The sequence below is a fragment of the Hetaerina americana genome, unplaced genomic scaffold, assembly GCF_022747635.1.
Source record: "Hetaerina americana unplaced genomic scaffold, ioHetAmer1.1.p SCAF_6, whole genome shotgun sequence".
Lineage (NCBI taxonomy): Eukaryota > Metazoa > Arthropoda > Insecta > Odonata > Calopterygidae > Hetaerina > Hetaerina americana.
The window spans coordinates 21,316,012-21,341,286 of NW_027287205.1; the positions used below are offsets into that span (position 1 = coordinate 21,316,012).

The 25,275-nt window shown below is 33.2% G+C and overlaps 1 protein-coding gene across 1 annotated transcript; it reads right to left on the minus strand.

Annotated features, from left to right (window-relative positions):
• Window positions 1-6,976: 6,976 nt before the first annotated feature.
• LOC139694906 (lysosome-associated membrane glycoprotein 5-like) lies at window positions 6,977-24,586 on the minus strand. The gene is made up of 8 exons (XM_071593405.1): window positions 24,446-24,586; window positions 22,058-22,149; window positions 21,689-21,749; window positions 19,477-19,688; window positions 17,163-17,279; window positions 15,630-15,717; window positions 13,553-13,768; window positions 6,977-11,107 (listed from the first exon to the last, which is right to left on the minus strand). Exons 1-8 carry the CDS (start codon window positions 24,498-24,500, stop codon window positions 10,950-10,952), a joined length of 999 nt encoding a protein of 332 aa, XP_071449506.1. The 5' UTR covers window positions 24,501-24,586; the 3' UTR covers window positions 6,977-10,949.
• Window positions 24,587-25,275: the final 689 nt, after the last annotated feature.

Genomic DNA, 25,275 nt, shown 5'->3' on the forward strand with positions numbered 1-25,275 from the left:
GCCGTCCGTCGAGTTACGCGTGCAAGTTTTAACTTGCTCGACTTCATGGTTTCTGCAGACGCGGCATTCAGTAGCGATGGGTCGAATGATTCAATTTACTGACTCGAGTCAATTGGATCGCCTCATTTCGATGACTCGTTCACTTGAGTGATTTGTTTGAGGCATTTTGGAGCACTGCGGGTTGCATACCATACGAAAATTACAATTTATATTAAATAAGTCAGACATCCAATAGTTGAATTAGGAATGACAGAGGCCATTCAACCCGAAATCGGACTTTGAATTATCTTTTTTCCTGGCGACGGAAAATTATGACAAACCCATTGCCCACGCTTCATTTGAGTCATAATTTTAATCAATCTTCTATTACTTATAACAGTTAGCAACTTCCGCATGGCAAATATTAAATGGTTTTGTGTGCAATACTAAAGAGGAAGCTTGTTTATGCAATTTATATTCTTTCGTTACGAATAGAATGTAATGAACGAAGTTATAATGTTCGGCATTCCAATTCCTATTCTTTGATTACCTTGCGTAAAAGCATTCCTATTGTAGATCCTGTGCTCATTCTCGTAAACGAAGCATTGTTTCTGCGGGAGTAATTTCACTTCTAGCCAATTCCAAGCCCTAGTTCTGTGATTATATTTTTTTCTATTCAACCTTTCATTGAAGTCTTCTCATTTTTATTTACCTCGTTTGGGTATTACTCCGGCAGGTTATACTCGAAGTCAATGATTGCCCTCTCCCGTGTTAAGATTTTATCTCTGTTTTCTTTGGGATACGCGTTTTAAAATGAAATTACCACGTACTTACAATCTTGTTTGATAGACGACGTCACATTACTGCGTCGTGGCTCGCATTCCGTCATATATATAGTATATTCTTGGTATTTCGTATACCGTCTTCCATATATTATGGTTTTTTGCAATTATTTATTATGTTGAATTACCAAAACGAAGCTCCGATATTAGGAAATGAGTTGGGTGATGTTCACAGGAAAGAAAAGCATCTGCATTGGCCTTTGAATATTTATTGTACGGAGAAACGCATACAAGTTCAATTCAAAAACCACAAATTATCAATTAAAAAATGGACCTCCCATTGAGATGCATATTTTTACAAAAAAATCTTTACCATGGGAATGCTTAAAAAAAATCTTTACAGAAGGAAAAGAATTTTTTAGGTACCACTAAAAGCATAAGGGGGTGCAGGTAACCCACTGATTCAGCTGCCAGTGCCCACACTGCTGGTGATGGCATCGTAGGAATAGTGTGCTAGATCCATAGGTAGGATTAGTGAGATTTCCTGCCACTCTTGTGGCATGAGGCTTAAAAGAGGAGGGGGTCTCCTAAGCCCTATCCTCTCAAGCAGTTAGCGGTAGGTATTTGAGGTGCCAACGTGGAGACACATTGCTACTTACTAGCATAGTACTAGCTTAGCTATATGTAAATTTGCTGGTGCATGCTCCTACAAAAATTAGTGAAAATGAGATCGAAGAAGTCTCGTGGCCCTTCAGAGGATCCTGTCACTGACTGGTCACAAGGGTACAAGTTGATATTGTATTTTTTGGTCATATTCTGCATTGTAATAGTTTTGCGATGGAATTTACTTTACTTACAAGTTGCAGCAGAATAATTTGCTGCTTTATTGACAAATGCTATGAAAATCATCAAGTTATGCTGCCACACACTGTACTTGATGAACTCAGTCTATAAAATTACTGTTTGCCAATTGAAAAGCAATAGCCTATTTAGCATGTTTCCTGGCCCATAAGATGCACTTTTTCTTCTCCAAAGGTTAAGTAAGTGTGCATCTAATGAGATGGGGGTCTACAGGTGTAACATTGACCCATAAGCACAAGCAAATTCACAAGAAAAATACTTACTAATAAGTATTTTTTCCTGTGGCAGATATAGAAAATGATTGTCTTTATTACACATTTCAATAATATCACTGTTTTGAGTCTGTAGTAAGCAACAGAGTTTAAACATTTTGTAGATATTTCTTCAAAAAAATTCCCAAATAAATTGTAAATGAATACAATTTAGCAGTTAGTTGCATCTTACATGTGTTGCTACTGCAAAACATTAGAAAGTGATCTTATATTTTATTATTATTTATACACTATAGATATGATTTATATATATTATGAAAGCAAAGGCGGTAGCCCAATTTTCTGGGAGGTCATTGGGCTAGAGATTCATGAATATAAATTGTCAGTGCATAGGTACCAGATCTACAACATCACCAAAACTGCCACTTTAATGTGAATGAAAGGCTATAAGGCATCAACTCCTGGAGTCAAACCAATGGGAAGAATGGAGTGCCTGTCAATTTCTAGCATTGGACATTGAAAAAGTTCTGGCAGATAGTTTAAAGTGAGACCTACATTTTTTTTAAAATGTGAAATGAGAATGTGTTGGATGGAAGTGACGATAACATTGTGCCAGAAGAAAGTGAAAACCCAAGTGAATTAGTTGTAGAAATGGTTTAATAGCAGTGAGGACGAATTTCTGGGATACTTTGGCAAACAAACGTTACGATGTGTGGCTAATAATTATTTTATCAAAAATTCAATTTTATCTATATTTAGTGTAAAAATAAAATTACTCTGACTCTTTTCTCTCTAATCCAAGTATTTTTCATAAGTTGTAACCTTTGAAGTGACAATAAGTCTTGGGGGCTGGGAAATATGGTATCAATAATAATCCTTCCACCGTTACAGCTAGATTTTACTCTGTCATGGTCACAGGTGTAACTAGCAGGGCATCCAGTGGTCAGTTTAGCAAACCAAGATCATAATGCCCATGCATTACTGCATTTATGAATGACTACGAGAATCTCCTTTATATCTGTCACAATGAGTGTTACGCACCAAACACCAGACAATAAGCAAAAGTTTATTTGAAAAAATTTCCTTCAGGTAGAAAAAATAATACATTTTAAGAATATTTACTAATGATTTTACTTTACAGTTCATGGTATTTTGTTAAGTCATTTATCATTTATTTTGCGGGTGAAGCTTTTATAAGATTTCTTATGACAGATTTCATAGAATATTTTTATGAAATAACAGTATATTTATTTACTCTGGCAAGGAAATAGACTCAGATGAAGTAAATACATTATCATTACCAGGATAATGACATACTTTTATAACATTTGATATGATAAAATATTTTGCAACTATGGTTTGTCATAATAAACCTTAAGAAATAGGTATGGTTGATAACAAATCAAATTCATAGATTTCATGTTCAGCAATGCAGCAATTCTTTAAACTACTGTGTTTTCATCTGAAAATTTAATTAGGTCAAAAGTGGATTCCTTTCAGACTCAGAATTGACAGAACTATTCATTTACAAATTGCTGTCCATGTAAAAGTTACTAAATTTTTCCAATGTGTATTTTAACATGAAACATTGTATTATTTTAACACTTAAGAAATGATTGCTAGATATAGATAATGTAATGTACATGTCAAAATCTCAGGGTTTAAGGAACATGTTAAACAAACAAATTCCTCAGAATCATAATGTCAGAACAACTCAAATTAAGAAAAAACATGGAGTAAGTACTGTTTCCCAGATAGAATATGAAATGAAAAGTTAACCAGGCTAACCATCTGAGGCCCAACTTCTTTTTTGAAGATCTTCTTTTTAGGCCAGGTAACATGCAAACAATCTACCAATAATTGCATGGTCACCACGAGGATTCGAACCATTGAAATGGCAAAATCACATAGAACTTTCAGTAAATCCTCAGTAAACATATTAAACTATGTTGGCCTGATATTGCTGCACTCATGTGGGTCAAAATTTCCAACACCACTGGGATCATTTTAAAGAAGTAATGCGAAGAGGAGAGGCAGCTTCTTCTCAATAAATGGGTCCTAAATACAAACTACCTTTAATTGCTCGGAAAGTCATTTCACCCAAGGCCAGCACTAAAACACACTTGCAGTAATATATTACCCACCATACTTAAAAAGATTGAAAATTACCTTGGTGATAATATTGTTAATTATACTGTGGAATAATATTTCAAAAGTTGCAATTGCAAGAAACTCATGAACTGCATGACCCTCTCACCATATGCAACCCATCATGGGCATAGTAAAATCAACCATCGCCGACCAATTGGATCAGTTGATTTGTTTGAAGGTATCTGATGGACAGCTGAGGTCCACTACGCCATGAGGGATGGATGTGAAAAGAGGAAGGGTGGAAAGAAACCAGCATCAGCATTAGCCTACTCTTAACAAATGGCCCCAAGGAGTTTGTTGCTCAACATCCCATCCGATGAATGGCATACTCACTCAAAGTGCTCTCCACAAAGCACTGAAGTAGAAATCAGTATACTACTGAGAAAGACCTGCTGTCTCCAGGGCTCGAACCCAAGCCCTCTGGGGGGAAGCCAGTACTTTAGCCATTATTCTGATCTCCTTGTAAAAACTAAATTATGAAGAAATTAAGGTTTAACTACAGATAATCCCATTTTAGCAATGATGCTTTAAGTTAGGCTTGGATAATGTCAACCATGAAAAGCAGTGATAACTGTGATCACTGAAATAACATGACTGAATTACTGACACATGACTCAGTAATCATTTTCATGCAACTGTTTTGATGCAGTCCCTCCTATTTCAATCTATACTCTAATTATATAACTGGGTCCTACATCACTGTATATGAATACAAATTGGATTGTTTTCATAAATAGAATAATTCATTCCCATTTCGTTTAAGTCCTATCAATAGAAATATTCTCACCCATTGATAAATGTGACATTCATGCACATTGCTTTCTTATTATAGATTGACTTTTTTTGCAGTTGGTGAATCCATCCATATCTTTTAGAATATTTTGGACAGAAGATCGATAATTTTTCATATCTTCCTCCTCCAGTAGCAGATCATTATCTTAAAGTCATCATTTGATTTTAGAAATTCACCTTCAAAGGTGTTTTTAGATGATTTGAGTTGAAATATCATCCTGCTGCATAAATAATAAAAATAATTGCAATTCTTCTGACAAGGGACTGCTTTTAAGTAAAAACTAAAAAATTTGGTCAGTCAGGAGAACTACTCTAACCAGATTTCAGCTCAATGTGCCATGAACAATTAATTTTGAATTTTTAAAATTGATTTTTGTGCATTGGATTTAAAGTGAGAGGCACAAACAAGGTTAAACTGCATTTTTATGCTTTTAAAAATCATTTTAAGAATGTAAAGATAAAGTTCCCTGTGAATATAATTTATCATGGCAAAGATTTATTTCACCAATTACCTATAATGCATTCGAAATAAAACCTGAAGGTGAATTAACTTCCTTGCAAAGATAACCTTCTAAACTGAAAAAAATGTGTTCTGTATCAATGAAACTGTAAAACATTGTGTGGTGAATATCCATGTGATGAGCAACTATTCAGTTCTTTTGTATTAGACTGACAAGTGTGTTATGAAACATCATTGAAAGAGATTGGTTTCGAAATTTCTATTTAGTTCTTAGCAATTAACTTAGCAGCTAATATATCAGGCGGAATGCCACTGAGGGTCCATATAGCATGATAATTGATAGACAAGGGCAACTAAGCAGGGTGGACACATACTCCAGCCCATCATAGCATTAAATTCTCTAAGAGATATGATTCCTTTTTGTTATTGGGGCCTTCAATTAGACTCTTTGGCACATAAAATGGTTTCTCCAAATTTAAAAAGAAAAACAATGCATATTGAAAATATTACATTTTCCTATAATTTTATTTCAGATTGATTTACTGGTAATTGGAACTTCAATGTTTGTGTTGTCAGTCAAACTCTCCATTAATAATTATATCCTTTAAATTCTCCCAAAGTTCTTATCAAAAAATAATATTGACAATTGTTTATTAAAATGTATCTAATTTTGTACATTCATTTCACAATTCCTTATTTGGTTTACTTTCAGAAGGGTAGTAAATCAATCCACTGATGGCTAACGATCCGTTCAACATATAAAAAACTAGAAAGGTAATGTTGGCATTGATTGCATTATTATCCAAGGATGTTACTTTTGGGTCCAAATTTAAAAGAACTGCGGTACTTAGGAAGAACAGTTGAATTATTGTTTTTAGAAATGGTTTAACTACTTTAGCCATTTATTGGAAATGAATTCCAAATGTATGGAAATAAATTTCATTTTATAGAGCCACACCCGGAATGGAATTTGCCTGGTTTTACAGGAATAAAACTAAAGGAGAGGAAGAGAAGATGAGACTGGGCTACCTTCTTAATAAGATACTGACTTCCAACAAACATTGATATGAAAGAACTCCAAGTATACCTTTTAGTATTAGCAAGAAATATTTAACTGACTAATATTTGGCTGATTACTAAAATGTAAATGCCATTAAATGGACCATGAAGGTGGTTTTTCAAAAAATAATAAACTATTATTGATATTTTTGCCCCCATCTCCAAAGGAAATTTAGTTTTGAAAAAATTTGGTTGGCAGTTTTTTTGATGAGCTGTGCAATTTACATATGGATGTTACTATGTGACACAAAATGAATATCTACTAAAATTGGTGGTGTTTCAAACTCACAAACTAAAGTAATATGTTGCATTTTGCATCAAAATCCCATGGTAAAATCATATTTCCAGTATAACTGTTCGATTTTACCACATGAAAATGTTGAGTTGTGTCTACTTATCTTGTATCAATATGGACATAGCTGATTAACACTATTAACTTGTTCAGTATGCCCCTTGTGCTATTTCAATATTGATGCCTTTCATAGAATATGGCACAAATTACAAGTTAGTTGTGGCAAATTATTTAATTGACACTAACGTGCAGGTGCCTATTGATTTGACTGGAACCCCAACATCACATGCATCAGTCAATACACCATATCACACAGCTCTATTCTCTAAAATTGTCCATAAAAAAGCACTGCAATAAAAAAGTTGCACAAGGAATAATGAAAGAAGCATTAAATCACAGACATTAGTTTAATTGTTTCTTCAAATTCATAACAATATATCTTTGACTCATCTAGGAATTAAATTAATTAGTGTCAAAACTAGGAAGATAATCAAACCATTGTTTAACAGTCTTTTATCTTTTGGTCATAAGCAACAAATCTTATTTTCAACATTGAAATAAATTATCTTATTTAACAAAATGAAGAAAAAGTGTGCTTGCAGCAGAAAAGTGCAGCAAAAAATATTTGAAATAAAAAAAATAATGGACATTTGAAAAATTAAATATCACAGGATGGTTATAAACAAGAGTTCCTATTTGACACTCACTTTCCTCAACAGTTAAACACCATCTTATGGAGTAATAAATGTATAATTTTCATAACATTCTCATCTAGTGACTTACTTAGAACATTTGCCTTTGGCAATAATAATGGTTGTACATAATTTCCCAATATACCTCTTCAGGAATAATATCTATTCTCAATCACAACTCCTGTTAAAATTTTCAAGTGTTTAAATTAATCCAACAGCATCAAGTTTCCCCTTATCTATGTCATTATCTCAAAATAACATAATAGCATAAATATATGATTATTCAATGATAATACCTCATCTTTACATTATACTCACAGACATTCCTAAATCTATAAATGCCAAAATGTTTAATTTCTATTGGCCAGGATTTAGAGTTCATTGTATGTTTTTTACCTTGAAACGATATGTATTCTTAATGGAGGTAAACCCATGGAAGACATAGTTTGATACATAAGAGAAATTTCAAAAATGTGGATCAAAATTTTTTAGAAATATCAACATCTCCAAACTTAATATGAATTTTTTCCATTTATGTTCATTGATCAATTGTTTAAAAATATCTTAAGATTCCATCATCCCTGTGACCATAATTACACAGTTAGTATATTCGGTTTATGTATAGACACCACATTTCTTACATTTATAGACCAATCAATTTAAAACCACTGTAGGGTATTCTATGGCTTATTTTTTATGAATGAAATGGAAATTACAGTCCATCACTTGAAGATAATTTTTACACTTTCAAATGTTATTACATTTATAGTTAAGGACTATTGGAATTAAATAAAGTGCTTACTTGTGGTTCATGTAGAGTATAACCTAATGAGAGATATTTTAAAGAATTTTATTTTGGATTATCGTGTTCGGTAGAGAATGTTTCATTTAAAATTTTTCCTCCATCGAGCATAAACAATTTTGGATTCAATAAAAACTTCTGTAGGATAGTCAAAGCCTTAAAACAGAGAAGTATGACACATTTGGTATTTATAAAAAGCAAGCCAAATAATTCATGACTCACTGTGACCTAACATTGAGGATACATTTGGATTTTTCTTGTTGCCCGGGCCAAATTACTTCTCTAATTTAGCCATTGTACAAATTAAATGGATGCTTAAGGTGATTTGATATCAGCTCATTTCACACAAAAATTCAATCACAGAAAATACAACCCATTACTATTTTACATTCAAGTTACTGCCCAATTTGCAAGAGTGCACTCCCCACCACGCTAGCCGGTCCAATTAAAAATAAAAAATTTGCCTGATTAAATTAACAGTCTGCCCTGAGATAGAGTTAGGTGCTTACTGCTGTCTGTTGACCTGTAGCTAATAGATGCTGCCACCTATCATAAAAGACAGGCATCTTTTGACTGCAATTACCTACTTGCAAGCAAAATTTGCAAAATGACAGAAATATATTAACCCATCCCATAGGTATGTACCTATTCTGCAGTATTGTAACTTATATCCCAACAGAACTTTCATTAGTTGTTTGATGCATAAGGGGATTTTACCACTTCATGTGATTCTCATTAGACTAAAAATTGCATAGAAAGAAAAAAAATATATCTTCCTCTCTTGGAAATCCCTTTTCCAATGCGAACACATAAAGGAAAAATTATACAGCTTTACTGGTTGCAAGATGAATCTAAGATATATTTAATTACATTCTTCTTACTTAAATAGGACCTTTATCATCATTTTATCAAAATATTTACAGAAAATTAAGGAACTAGATAAAATCAATAGGTACCTGGCAAAATTTTCCTCTAGTTAACAATGTGCTTAGTAAAAGCTATTGCTTCAGGATTCCTCCAGGCATTTTCATGCCCCGAATACACACTTGCTCTTTTAGCATAGAACCATCAATTGTGGTTAAGTTTTTAATGTATTTCTCCTTCCCATTTTGCTTTGCACACCATATCAGCACATGTGTGTACTTCTGAATGTCATGCGTCAAAATGAAGTACACTTATTAAAGACAGCACATAAAACATCACTTGTACGTATGGGTATATCATATTACATATGCATCCACGCAGAAAATCGGTTCTATTTTGATTTATAGGTACCAGGAGGAAATTTAGCATTTTCCTGGATCAATTATTTCAGGCTATGTATACATAATATTTATTTACCATAAAATATCATTGATTGAATTCTATGTATAACATTTTATAATCACTGGGTTTTCATAAATGGGGCTTCAATTTGGCTTTTTAAAACTTTACTGCACTTCAGACCAGAATTCTTTAGACATTTTCTTCTGCTACATATTATGTGTGAAGATAGGTACATCATAATATTTTCATTGTCTTCTGCAGAACAGACAACTTAAAAGAGCATACATAACACGATAGCTTTTGACTGGTTGATGTATAATTATTTTTTAATGATATTATATCATTTGGATACGTAAAAATTAATACCATATAAGCACATATAATCCAAGAGTAAAGGGTTAGAGCCATAGAATAGAATAGTACATAGGTAAATTGGAAGACAAAATATTGACGGATAATTAGTTCATTTCAATAGATAACATAGAACCACAGCTTAACAATAGAAAACAATATTCTATTTTTATAAGAAACCTTTTAAATACCAAAATAGATAAACAATTTTGCAATGGCAAGTTATAAATATAAACTTCTAAGATTCAATTAACCATCTCAAATTATTTCTGTTTAATTTTAATATTTGCCATTAATTATATGTCCTATTTCTATAATTTGGAAAAAAATCATTTAATGCATATCCCAAAATATCAGGCTTGAGACATATGGGACTATTTGAAAATAGATACTTGGTCACAATGTTAGTAAGGTATCTCTTTTTTAAATCAGCCACTACTAAAAATGTTTTGAACAGCATTAGAATTAGTCAATAATGAGTGAGTTAGCCAAATTAAGCAACAACTAAATGCCAATTAAATACAACTTCACCTGTGTCATTTTAGGAATAAAACTATACACATAATTTTGAACAACCTTTGAGCTCATGCATTAAGTTATTATGAAGCTTTTGCACAAAAGATTATTGAAACAATCTGCTTGTTATCCCTAACAGTTTATAGCAGTTTTGAATGGAAACAAATAAGATATCTTGTGCAGCTAAACTTATCATTATACTGGATATGCCCAAGTGATTATTTTCAGCTGCACAAAATTTTCAATGCTGCAGTTACTTTTCATAACATAACCTGAGTAATTCCAGGTGAGTAGATAGGATGTGTTCTTAGTAAAACAAGAGATCACATGAGTATTGTTTGGATTATTTGAGAGTTTAAAAAAATCCCTGTAAACTGCACCAGAGCAGGAAATGTTAGTGCCTCAGGTCAGGATAACAGTACATACATCCAGTTATGAATGAACAAATATCTCCAGTAGTGGGACAGGCACTTTTTAATTTTTAATGGACAGTATAAAATTGTATCCAGAGACTGTAGAAAGAGGAGTTGAGAACGATTCTCAAACTACAGAGAGAGATGTCAGAATGTACTTTGAAAATGTCCTCCTTTGCCCATGCCAGCCACATTTGCGAATGACCTAATGTATCTTCAAAAAGTGCTTGTTCCTCACAGAAAATAATTAAAGTTCACAATCATTAAACTCATCCTTATTAAAATAAATATTCTTGATAGGTGTATTTTCATTTAGCCTTTTTATTCCATCGTGTCATACTGCACCTTCTTGACTTTAAAATGACGATACACACCATAACCAGCTACAGTAAGAAGGACCACAATGGCAAAAGTGCTACCAACAGCTATAGGGGCTGTTTCATCTCGGAATCCACTTCCACCTGGTGTGCACACATATTCTAAGAGGAAAAGGAATTTCATTCTAAAATTTATTTAAAACTGAAAACTTTTACATTAATTGCTGCGAGAATCACAATTTTGTACAGTCTGATCAGAAGAAACTACATAGATAGGTATATACCAGTGACATAGGCATGGAAGGGAAAGGAAGGCCTGTGCCCTCCCAACCTCTGAAGTCTGACCCCACATATATTGCTGAGACCCACTGACTATTATCGTAAATTTGAGCATGAGATTTAGTGGTCTTGATGAAGTCAGACTGTTGACTATTAGACTATACAGAGGTCATTCAGAAAATTGATCATTTCTTTATTCAAGCAATGGTCACTTCCCCTAAACTATTGAAATTTTATGGAGCCACAACTTAAAAAATGATAATTAATTCAATAAATGACTGTATAGTAAGAGCAAATAATTTTACTATGAGGTAGAATTCTACCATAAAGTCAATGAGATTCACAGATGTCATTTCGAGAATTACAATAACATTCACTTGATTTGCCTCCCTCCCCCTAGCTATGCCACTGGTATATAAAGAGTGGGAAATATTCATTCTGGTATTATTATGGCCATATTTCACAATTTAGCTTTTTCTACCAGTTTTCCAAGGTGCAGCATATAGATTCTGTTGCTTGGATACACTAATTTCATGCCCTAAATAGCATTTAAAATAAATGCTTCATGCAGGTCACAGGAAGCAGATCAGCATTAATAAGGGATAAGAAAAGTGCACAGCTGTATTGTTCAGGAAGAAATTTAAGGTTTTTCTGGTTGGTACGTCTACTGGTCATATTTCATTCTCTACCATATGTTTATCCAATTCTCTCTGCCCTTCCTTATCAGATTTCCTCATTCCTTGACCATTTCAAGGCCGTAAGATTTGGCTTTATTTATAATAGCTGTTTCTGCAAACAATACATGAAATCAAGAACCATGTGGCCCTGATGACTAATCCAAATTTGTTGATTCTCCATTTGGGAACATTAGTTGCATTAGGTATGGTGGACTCATTCAAATTTTCAGCTCTTTTTCTCATATTTCTGTGACTTAATTAAAATAATTTATCAATATTTTGATATGTATTGTAAATGCACATATTTGCTCAAAGTTGGACGATGATTCTTAGGAATGTATAAGTCATTTACAAAGGATGTGAGAATGTAAAATAAGGTTAGTACTTCCATGCTACTCAAAATCATAACCTGTTCTTGGAGTTAACTCTGTTAATTTATGTAAAAAGGAACATTTTATTTGCTTATTTTGCGATCATCACTGATTAGGTGAGCATATTTATTAAGGCTTTCTGCTCTATAGCAGGCCAGGTATAGGAACTGTTTCCTGCTGCCACTAGTCTTCCTGATGATGAAAATATTACAGTTTTTATCTATTGCCAATTTGTATACTTCAATTAAGACTAAATGACTGGTATTAAAAATCCATTTCCCAAAAACTAATTAGAATTTTCAAATAAATAATGAACAGTATAATTTCAGAAATGTTTGTGACATTGACATAGTTTACAACCGTCAAAAAAGGAAGATCAAGACTAGAGTGTTTATTTTTATAGGGCATTTGAAATAAGTGATTTATAATGCATCTCGAGCAACTTAGTCCATATGTTGAGGAAATGATGAGTCTTTCAGTGAAACAAATTTTAATGGTGGTACCCATTTAAAAATACTCAGAGTCTAACCAAATGACAAATTTCTTCTGCCTCATTTTCTCTACCTGTGCCAAAACTTATTACATTTGATTTAAATATTCACACAAACAATTCCATTTTTCACAGGTTCTGTTGAAAAAGCACTTTCTCAAAATGTTTTTTTTAAACAAATTGCTTTGCATTTTTTCAGCTATTTTTATAAATAGTCAAATCTTTGAAACAAGAAAGCCTAAACAGAAAATTAGATAGAGAAGAAGAGAGATGGCCTGAGGCAGGGTGCAAAAGTCATGGTGGAATGCAAATGAAGGGACACTAGAGGCAAGGTTTTGTTAACAGAAAGGTACATTCAGAATAATAAAGGAACATGTCAGAGGTGAACAAATTACCAGGAATAGAGAATAAGAGTCCTTAAGTATCTCACTGAAAATCAGGCTTTACATAACAGTGGTTATTCATAACAAGAATTCCAGTTAGGGTTTGTAGGTATCTTTTGAAAGAAAAATAAAGTATTTGGGCTTCTTGATTTGTTTGCCTTTACAAGTATAAATGAGAGGCATTATTTAATTCATGCAATACTGTGGGCAAAAATAGAAAGTGATTGGTACCAAAGTTTACGCTCTACCTATTGATTCTCTTTATGAATAAGCTGGTTCACCATCATTGATCACTTCCTCCATCAACCCATAATGAGAGAGAATACATTGAAGGGAGTGAGACTGAATAGTTTCCTTAGGCATGCATACTTCTATTTTAACTAATCATGTAGTAGCCACAATCTTACCCGGTCCAAATTCATCGTTCTTGAAAATGAAGGGCTGAAGTTTGAAATCCCTCAATAGGAGAGTTGCTGTTGGTACCTGCTTGGCATTTGGCATCCCTTCTTTGGGTACCAAATCAACAGATGTTTCAGTATGGGAGCATAAATAGGATTTTCCGACGGGAGTGGGGAACAATAATGATGCCTTTTCCTTGGGAGTAGTGAGCCTCACCATGCGACCTAAATTAGGGATTTAAGATAACATAATTCATTAAAAATATATAAGACCCTAGAAAAATGTTCACATTCCCATCTATAATAAGGCAAAATACAGTGTATTTTCTCATCTATCTTAGAGATGAAAGGTTAATAGAATTTTGAAGTAGTTGTTCAATGGCTAAAGTACTGACAACCTAAATAAATGGCCATTGTTCTAGGGGTCCAATAAACTAACGAACAAATAAATTAGCATTCATTAAATACTTTCAAATTTTTCAGTTTGAATTACGAGATACATAATTCATGAACTGGCATTCCTTATTATAGTTTCAGTTAAACATCTTTGATCTCAAATTTTATCTATGATTTAATATAACATTTATTATATATAAATAGTTCTTCATTACTTGCTAATCAAAAAATCAGGCTATAAATGACAAAGTATGAGCTTGATCTTTGTAAAACTTAATTGCAAAGGATCCCATTCCAGTTGCAGGGAAAAAGTGACTATTACCACAGGGACTAGGTTTATTTATTGTACAGGCTAGAGATCTACTTTGAAGTCCTCCCTCTCCCTTGAAAGGTCTATTTTAATGCGTTTTAGTTTTTCATTTAATTTCTGTCTCTTTTGATATAACTCCATATAGCCCAGAGTACTTACGACACGCGATTTGGAAAGCACCAGGGTGGGCAAGTACATGGGAGCTCAATAAGACACTAGATTTAAAAACAGAAAATATAAACCCAGTCCATATATGGAAAAGTTTTTCTTCGATATATTTTGTCAGATATCACAGCAATTGAAATGAAAACTTGTTACTTGTGTAGTTTCAAGACTTTTCAAGATATACCAAGTACCTGTAAATCCTATAGTATATTATGTATATGTAAGGTACCTCAGTCACCAACATGATATTTATGTTTTATCTTTTTAAGATATTGTGCAAGGATGGATAATGGTTAACTAGATGTAGCATCATGTATAGTAATGATAGCGTAAAAAGGAACTTTACACTTCCACAATTCATTTATTGTGGAGGTGTAAAGTTTTTTTTTATCCTCATAATGAAGAAATTCCACAAAGTTAAACCTGAAACTGTTATGTATAGTAATGATATCAGCTACTGTGAGAACACTAAATATGAAATCTTGTCTTGATTTCAGTCAACACATTCCGTAAGATACCATTATACATGTCTCAATCTTTACACATTCATTTCATACAACATGTGTATTTTCATGTTGAACCCTCTATAGCCTCTATAATAACCAATTGTTCCCGGCTCAACTTTGTAGAAATTCGTCAATGCTCAAGCATCATCATCAGGTACCTGATGATGACGCTTGAGCGTTGAAACTAGTTGTACGTGAATAAAGGACAGTGGAAAGATCCATTGTATTCTTCATTTAATATCTATAATAACCCTCTGAAGAGTTGTGACAAAGACACTTGATTTGAAACAAAATGGTTCACTTGATTTTATATATCATCAAAAGTAGTTATGTTTATAATTTTGCCACCATGCACATATTTAGGTACCCACTATAAGCACAAATGGAAAAGAACCATATATATGCATAGTATTTAAATTGCAACAAATATGACATAGCTGATAATTATAGTATAATACCCAGCGCATCTGATAAATCTCTGGATTTTCATGAGGATTGTAATATTTATATTTTTCTAGTCATTTCATTGATGTTAGATAGAAGATTACACTAAACAATTTTTCAAAGCAATCAATACTTTTTGAAATTCCCAGGACATAGACAAAAATCAGGTAATGTCATGTCATATAGTTTTCAGAACACAAAATAAAAACCAACAAAACAGTGAATGGAAATAAAAAATTTAAGTCAATAAAAAAACATAACTTACCTGGGTAAGCATAATGCTCAAATATATTTTCACTGGTGTCAAAACTCAGGTCTATTTTTTCCACATACCACCTCTCCCCACCTGGAGTCTAAAACAGATAACATAAATAAAGTTTGTTATTATTGAGTATATTATGGTCATGAAACTGAATGGAATTACTAGTATATCTATTTTTTATTTTATTTTTCACCATAGAATGAATGACACAAGGCTTAAAATCCAATTATGCTTGAAAATAGTCTATACAAATACCAATCAATGTGACCATAACCAGGGAGAGAATGCATGAGGCAAGAAAAAGGATCCTGAATACAGGAATTGCGCATTTGTAAAGTGAACCATGTGAAGCCAAGAGATAAATCTTGGATAGATGAGGAGTGGGGTGAGGGGATTATTTTTTAAGGAAATGGGTGGAGAGAAGTCGGAAAAATTAATGGGAATAAGGGAGCTGGAGAAGCAAGGGGAGGAAGTAAGTAATTTATGTTTGAGTTTGTAGGTTTTGTCAAATTTTTGAATGCTGAATTAAATAGTCCACTGATGATAACACCTAGAACTGATGATAATACCCCACTGTTCATTAAATGTTCCCCAGTGAAACTTACTGTTACTGTTAGAATTTTCTGATTTCAGTGACGACATTTTTAGTCAGTTTTGGTCAAGTTTCACGGTGTGATAGGGTGAGTTGTTTTATTAATGTCTTTCATTAATGACATGTGATTCATCAATAAGGCAACTTTTAATTTCACTAAGTATTCCTTAAAGTTAAAAACAATATTTGGTTTTATCTGCATCAAATATGAACATTTTCATTTTTTGTATTTTATTTTGCAAATGCCAAATTTTTCTGAAAGTGGCTGATTTTCCTTTAGACCTTCTTGACTTGTTTTCGTTGTGAAGTCCTGAGTACTCATAGATTATATGCCCAAGCATCTATCTTTAGTACTTAAAGCAATAAATTATAATGGAACCAATCGTAAGGTTATTCATTAATTACAGAGAATCTGTAATTGATGTTTATTAGCCTGTAATCAATTTGCCTGTAATTAGTCTGCTGAGACGTTTCAAAAATCATGCTCAATAGGGCATGACCAACATTTAACATGATTGAGAAAGACGCATGTATTATACATATGTATTACATTACTTGTGCTCTCATAAATGACTAGGATTTTCATGTATTAATTTAGTCCTAAAAGGATGTAAGTGAATTATGTGGACAACTACAACAGCACAAACCATATCATTAGATTCAGAAATTCGGCTGTAGGAATCTAAACAATTTCCTTCACTTATGGGGAGCCAAAAACTTTTTAATGCCTCATTAATGCTCTAATTACTAAACAATTTCAGATAAATAAAAATGAAAATATGTAAAATATTCAAAGAGGTGACCTTACAAAAATATATTGGGCACATTTTGGGCCACGTATTGGGCAACCAGGAAATTTAAAATGTGAATATATTTCAGGAGATATATGTAAAACTTAATATATATATTTGTACACCAAGATCTCTAAGTTCAGAAATATTTACCTTTGCAAAATACCATGCTAGAACATAGCTCTTCCAATGCAGGAGCATCCTAGCCTGATCTTCACTGATGCATTCACCGCTAACCTTAGCTGTTTCAGGGAGAAATATGTCCTTATCCTGAGGAGAAATGAAAAAGTCTCTCAACCCAACAACTAAAATGCACAATGGATACAGTTGTATGTGAAAAAACCAAAGTTGATTGTTTTGAATGTGATGGTTTCTCTTTTGTCTTCAACAAAAAATGTTGCCAATTAAATCAAACATTTTGAATTCAATAGTGTAACTAAACAATTTGCACTTACAGTATGCATAAATCAGGGTTTGGTTTTCTATTTTGTAATTTATAGAACTACCAAGTTCTTAATCATTGGAGGTCTACATTATTTGGTAAATATGTGTAGATTGCAGTATTTACATTATAAATCAGATACATAAGAAAACCCAACACTAGGCTGTAAAGGGGACTGCATTGCAACGCTTAGAGTGGGTAGGTACCTACCTACTGAAATTGGAAACTGGTCTATAGTCCATAGCTCTTGGCATTATTGATAGTCATACACAGAATGAAATTGGCAATTTTTTTTCTAATTTCAAATAGAATTCCAAATTTTCATTTTTTTACTTTTTTTTCCAAAATATAAATGGGCTATCCCTTTTTGGTGGCTACATAATTTTTACAAAGTCAACTGGTAATATGCATGTAGATTTAAAGATTATTTGAAATCAATACACACTATTATGGAATTCTGAGGGAGATTCTACTGCATAATATAAACACATCTGGCATACATTCTTCGTCTCTCTAGAGTCTTACATATTATGTGTATACATTACATCCAGAATGCCCATTCTCATCCTCCTTTCTGCCAGCTAGCTTGACATTTAATTCTGTTACAATTTTCAAAATCACACTTATTCTCAATATCTCCTCGATTCTCTTTTAGCAATAATATTTGAATTATTCCTTCAATTTTCTTTCTTTTCCAACCTTTTTAACACTTTTTTGAATGCCTTCTGCCCAGTTGACTTTATTTTCCTGATTTTTCCCCATGTGCACATTTCAAAATTCTCTAATTCTCTCATCCTCAATCCTAATTGACCAAATTTGGGAACAAATGATGCTACACTTCATAAACAAATCATCATTGATAATTTCTTTGATTTAACTTGGTTTCCTCTGTCATTTATTCCATACACTTTGAATGTTTTCTTTTGAGGGCACTCATTTTCCTGTTTTTTGTAATGCTATGTCAATTTTCAACATAAATACTTTACAGACAAATGAATCGTTCCAACTGCTGTAATTTATACTTTTATTTTATTTCTTAACTAATGCTACACAAATTTCACTTTTTCCTCCCTCAGAAGCCATTGCTGAATTGGGTAGTACTTATGCTGCTTCAAGTCGATTTTGTTTTCTAATCAGGGTTGCCAGGAACCACACTAACTGTACCACAACTTTGACACCTGTCTCAAGAAGTGAATTTGCAGCAGCGAGGGGCTAAAAGATGGACCAACTCAATGCAATATACTAGCTGGAAAATTTGAGACCATTTGGGAGGAAAAAAAAATTGAGAGCTGAAATAAAGATTCTTGAATCTGCTAATTAATAGATTATATAGCATGTAAAATTTTTTGGAACTACTAATAAAATAAATATTTTTTAAAAAAGCCTTGAATATTTCCACGTTTAATGTCAAAGTTTTTAACTGATTTTGAGGCATTAATCATTGCAACTGGATGTTTAAATTGCAAATTTGAAACTAGGGTTGTGATTGAAATTGAAAATAAAAAACTTGGCTGTTGCACATAGAAATATTTCTATGTAGTAAAGCCAAGTTGTTTATTTTCAATTTCAATATGAAGATTTTCCACCAAGTGATGTCAGAAACTGTTTTATTTAGGAATGTGATATTTTGTGGGTATATAGTTGAAATTTTGTAGTATTCCATTTTAAAATTCGTGGATGTCTCCATTTTCCGGGTTCCCGCCGCGTTGGTTGTCATGGTTGACGACAACCAACCATGGTCGTCAACCATGACAACCAACGCGGCGGGAACCCGGAAAATGGAGACATCCACGAATCCTGAACGCCACGGAAGACTACGATCTTCCATTTTAAAAGTAGTTTTTCTCTGTGAATTACATTGAAAAATCCTTTAAACTTTTATTTTACTATTTAGATTCATATCCACTGTACCAGTGAGATATTATTAGGTACATCTTCTGCATATGATGTGCATCAGTGCATATTGGGTAACCCAAGGTCCAGTAGTCCACTGATATTACCTCTACTTGAAGAGATTAAACTCACCCTTTCCTCACCAGACATTGTCTTGAAGTGGAAGCTCAGCAGTGCATCAACTCGAAGCAAAATGCAGACACCCCCACTAGATCCAAGAAGACGGTATTGTGCCGTGCTACTAGTGGGTGTGGGCTCAGTTGTCACTGGTGGTCTGGATGGTGACAGCCTCACGCTTGAGCTACTCTCAATTTCTAAAGATGCTGGGGTTCCCGGTGGGCTCACTATTTTTTAATAGTCATATTATTGCCGATTTACAAGCCATTTATCATTTTTTACAATCAACAAATTCAAGAAATTTTTATTACACTTTTCTCTAGTGTGTCCACTTTTCTAAAAGTCACTATGCCTAAATTCAAGCATTTAATTCTTATGAATGAAAATAGTATCAATGAAATACGTTTAACCTTAAGAGCTCATTGACTGTGGTCTCCAAGTTAATAAATATTGTTATGGCTTATTTTCATCATAACTATGCACTTGAAAATTAACCAAATGCCTTCCAGGTCCATATTTTCCCATCGATAACGCGCACCCAGAACTTTGTAGTTATCATGAATTTCTGTAGATACCGCGCGCCCAGGGCTTCATAGTTAAATTGAACGTGTAAAAATTAAATATAGTGTACAAATACGTCTATACCCATACACTAATATATGGTAACAAACCATGAATACATGAAATCATTATTTCCTGGGTCTATCTACCGTAAGTATTCAGAAGATATGATCCAGGTGATTGAAATTAATTCCAAATAACAGAAGGATAAAAAAATAAACAATATTTACAAGCCAACACATCATGCCGCCTTATTGCTTTTTCGATATGATTCGTAAGTCGAAACGAGACAAAGGTTTGGGTGCCCTTTCATTTGCTATGTAAATTAACTTTCAGCAAACCAAATGGTAAAATTAAGATAATGAATGAAATAGAATTTTCTTGTTTTGTTTGCTTTACCTCGCTTCGTTAGTATCCGCGTTCAGCTGTTTTAGATGCCCTCCAAGTTCTATGATAGGGTCGCCTACGTGGTGATTGTTTCAAACCTGAATTGAGTTACACTTTTGTAATTTAGAATTTTCTCAAGAATATTACCCATGGAGAAGAAAATCGTATACAGCGATTTTTCAGCTAGAAGTCATCAATTTTGTTGAAGGAAAAGGAAATCGCGAGGCCTCCAGGATTTATTCATTAATAAATATTTCAAATCAAAATTACGTTATATTTGGGAAAAGTGGATGATGTCTGGTATGAAAGATTGAAAAGAATCGGGAAGGATTAATAGAGTGTCTTATGAAGAAATAAGTCGGTGGATCCTGGAAAGTTGGCAGGGTGTCAGTGTGACTTGTGTAAAAAATGGATTTGAAAAAGCTTTAGGTAATATTTCAACGCCAGTGCTAGAAGATAAGGAAGAGTTAATTTCGGAGAGCGAACTCGGTGATGTGCCTGAAGAGATAATAAATGCACTTAATCCATTTAATTGTGATTCAGGTGACGGATTTCTTGGATTCGAGTTACCTATCCTATCATTTATTTATACGTACGCGTATATAAAATGACGTACTCTCCGTATAAGTGAAGTACTATGTTGTAGAATAAAGAAGTACTACGTATTAGATTAAATGAAGTAAATAAACCATATATTTCTTCTTTTTCTCATGGATTTATGAGGTGAAATAACTCTATATGTTGCAGATCTGTATAACATAGGATGCAATTAGAAAGGCATGCTTCCTGACCAATTTATTTTTGCGAGACTCCTATTTAAATTATTGTGTTCATAGGTATTTAAGTGTTTGGATTTTTTCAATTTTCATTACATATCGCGCGCCGTCATATTTTTCAATAATCTGAACATTATTGTATTAATAACGCGCGTGTTATCGATGGGAAAATACGGTAAATCCACATTAGTTTGGCTAGATAAGAATAATTACTGTGAACCAAATTTATTACAGAATAGGCAAGCATTAATGTACATTAATTTAAGCTACTGTTGGCTCAGTTATATTTTAAAAGTAACAAAATTGTATTTTCAGTTAGTCATGAATATCTAAATCGGGACATTAAATTACAGTGATTACAACATAATTCAAGGTTGGTTAAATTTGAGCATAATTTGTAAGCATAGAAAAGATTTTATTAACAGGAAGGGGGAGTGAAATGCCTATATGCATATCTTAAAACTGTATTTTAATAATTGTATGTAAAATCTATATCAACTTACCAAACTCATCACTTGGAGTGTTACTATCAGCTTTAGAATCTTCCTTGTTCTGGTTATCTTCCTATAAGAATATATGAAAAAATAGCTGTTTATTAAGGCAAATTAACACTTGAATTATCATTATTAATAGAACTTTTTTTTTATTTTTAAGTCTATTTAATTGCTGCTTATTTTAAATTCTTCACTTTTGTTACAGAAAAATAAGTGATTCATAGAATTCATCTAAAGATAAAGGGATATTAAAATTAAAAGGATGAATTCAGAGGTTTAGTTCTTAAACAGCTATCTTTCTTAATGTGTACAATTATTAGTTGAGGATAAACAAAATTCATGATACTCAGGTAATACTTATACTAAAATTTATACTACCGAGTTGTCGTCATCATCATCTGGATCATCGAGCTTGCTTAAATCAAGCGCTTTTGTGAATGAAAACTGCAACAGCAATAAACATAATCCAACTGAAAAAGAGGAATATAAAAATATAATGGCAATCACAGGTGGGTATCTCATTTCATTTAATGCAAATACCAAAGGGTACAATACAGCAGAATGTCAAAATGATATTTTAGATCAAATTTCCTTGCATGTAGAATTAACTAATTACATTCAAACACAAATTGTATTTTATTGCACTAAAATATGCTATTTTATTATATAGCATTTTGTACTTCGTAACTCATTTTCCCTTCTTCAGACATGGCTGGGACTTTTGGGGAGACTTGGGGGACTTTTTCTGGGAGCTACTCTAACCTTTTATAATAAGAAGTTCAATCTAGGAACAAGCACCCAATGCATGCCCAGTAAAACCCCTCAGAATGTTCTGATTTTTCAATTGCACTAAATAGCAGAAACACCGATAAAGATTGCTCATGGGAGAGTTATTAATTTATGTAATATGTGCATTTAAGGTCTTATTTAGTCAGATAAAAAGCAGAGAAAAGTCTCTAAACAGAACTCATTTTTAAATTTTTAATAAAACTCTGCCAGAGAGCTTACATCTATTTAAAAAAAATCTAGTAGCAGATGAATAAATGTTTCAGAATTCATAATAGTCTATGTAACTCATGGCTAGTTGTGGTGCATGGACATAAACACTTCATATGAGAGACTTGGTGTAACAGTGCTGTTTTTCATTTTTATTAGTCTGATGTTAACATTTCTAAGCTTCACCTAATACAACATCACACCCTTTACTACAATATTTCCCAGTTAGCAGTTTATCTAATAAATATGAGACACTACATATACTGGGCAAAGAAAAGTGTTAGCACTATAAATATTATTACCAATGATTGTGGTAAAGGATAAGATGAACTTTTATTAATACAGATATTTTTGCAAGACAACTAAGAAACAGAATTTTAAAAATTTATTCATTAGGCTAAATCAAATTTTCATTAGGCTAATCAAAATTTTTCAATTTTGAAGGGTTATTCTTTTGAAGAGTGCATGATAAATCATCATATAAGGAGTTGTTAGAATGGCTACTAGGTACTTCTATTGATTAGCAACTAAGAGAAATACAATTATATTAATTGACTCAAATGTTAGAAGGAAAATATATACAGATAATCTGTATTTATGTAATAGGGACTCTTAACTGGATGTTGATTTTACCCATTAAATATTTTTTTATAAAAGGACCAAAATTTATTCAGTGCTGGATTCTTAACTATTATTAACTAAGATTGACTTAACTATTTCCGATTTATATCAAGAAATTATAATGTTAAAAGGCTAAGGATAATGGAAACGAATGTTGAATGATTCATTTCAAGTAAAATTAATATTATCAACGTCTCCGAGAGACACTGGAAAATGAAGTACATAACTATCACTTGATAAAATAGGCACACGTTTGAGTACGTAATTATTTGAGCTTAATTAATATAGATTTGATATCTAAATTGGCACAAAAACTGGTATAATTATATTTTAATTTTAAAATAACTACTAAAATAGGAATATAAATAACAGTTGCGATCTAAGGTAAAGTCACCATTTTCTTATTCCTTATTTACGAGAACAATTATCGGAAATTGGGAGTATCCTTAAAATTAGGCTGCTAACGTCACATCATCACTTGCACTACCTATTCGCCTCATTGGTGGGTCACATTCAAATACCCTTGCTATATCTCATGCTCACATATGCACTTCAGCCAATAATTTTAACTTAAATATCATATTTACAATGCGAAAAGAAGATAAAATCGGAACAATTCAGACATTCCATCCATAAACGAATTAAGGAAGCGGAGGAGAAAAATAATTTCCCAGAACACATTTCATATCATCGCCATCAAATGTATCACCTAATTGACATCAGTGGACGGATATTTCAGGGGTATAGAACTTTGATTACATCGAACCTTAAATTCAGAATTGATTAATGGAGAGAGTTCACAACATTCACAGGTTTTAAATAATAAATTCACATGAAACACCCCAAATAACTCCGCAGAACAATTTGGTTTATAGAAAACAAATATATGACATCGGGATGAACAATTAACAAGACATTTGACTATCATTTACATTAAAATAGATTGTCGAAACAAAAATTCTATAAAGTCGCATTTATATCGATGATGTATTGGATCTAGCCAAAACGGCAAATAATGGGTCACAAAAAGCTGCGAATGCATTGAAGGGACGAAGATATGGTGATGGGTGGATGGGAGAGTGAATATTTGCTTTATCACGAATGAATAAATGACACCAATAAACGACGGACGAGTCTTCGTTATCATACCTGCGAAAAGGTGAATCACTATAGGAGATCTCGTGTGCAAGATGAACGGAGTCATTTCGGAATCTCAGCGGAAAACGTCCAAGAAATGTTCCCTCGCAACAGACGGCACTCTGGAGGTTGCGCACCGAACTGCCAGACGTCGTTGGTGAGCGGAAAATCAATAGCTGAGCGGGTAAAAGCGACTTCTACGCTACGATCGGTAAGCTCTTGCGAGGCGGGGGTGTATGCAGGATCTGACCTCTGGCAAATACGCGAGTGTACCGCTTCGCCCACGCAAACCGACCCACCCACACATCGCAACGAGTGCAGCTGCCATTCATTCCTGAGAACGAACCGACACTTGCCCCTCTCCACTTCCCTCTCCGTGTGAATACGAAAAATTTGGAGGGAAATTCACTTCGTTCGCCCCACCGTAGCGTGGCGAATCGAGGAGGAATACGCAAAATTATAAGTTGATCATCGATTTCGATTCCTTCCGGTTTTTTTTCGATCGCCTGAACAACTGCTTCTTAAAGGGAAATCTTCAAGGCTCTCCGTGCATCACGAAAATCGACGCAATTTTTTTTGGCGCAAATCCAGAACCCCTTTCGGGCACGTTAGACTGTGCTGGCCTTTATAGGTCACAGGCATTGGTACGCACATAACCGGTGGTTGCAGATTAGGGGGTGAGATGCGCGAATCATAAAATTAAAACATCGTAAAATTGGAACGAGCATGCAAATATGAAATGTTTACTAAACTTAAGGTATTTTTTGCAAAGAAAAAGCAATTGACCTTAAGAAAAAATTATAATTTATTACCAAATCTTGTTGAATTTGTAATAAATGACT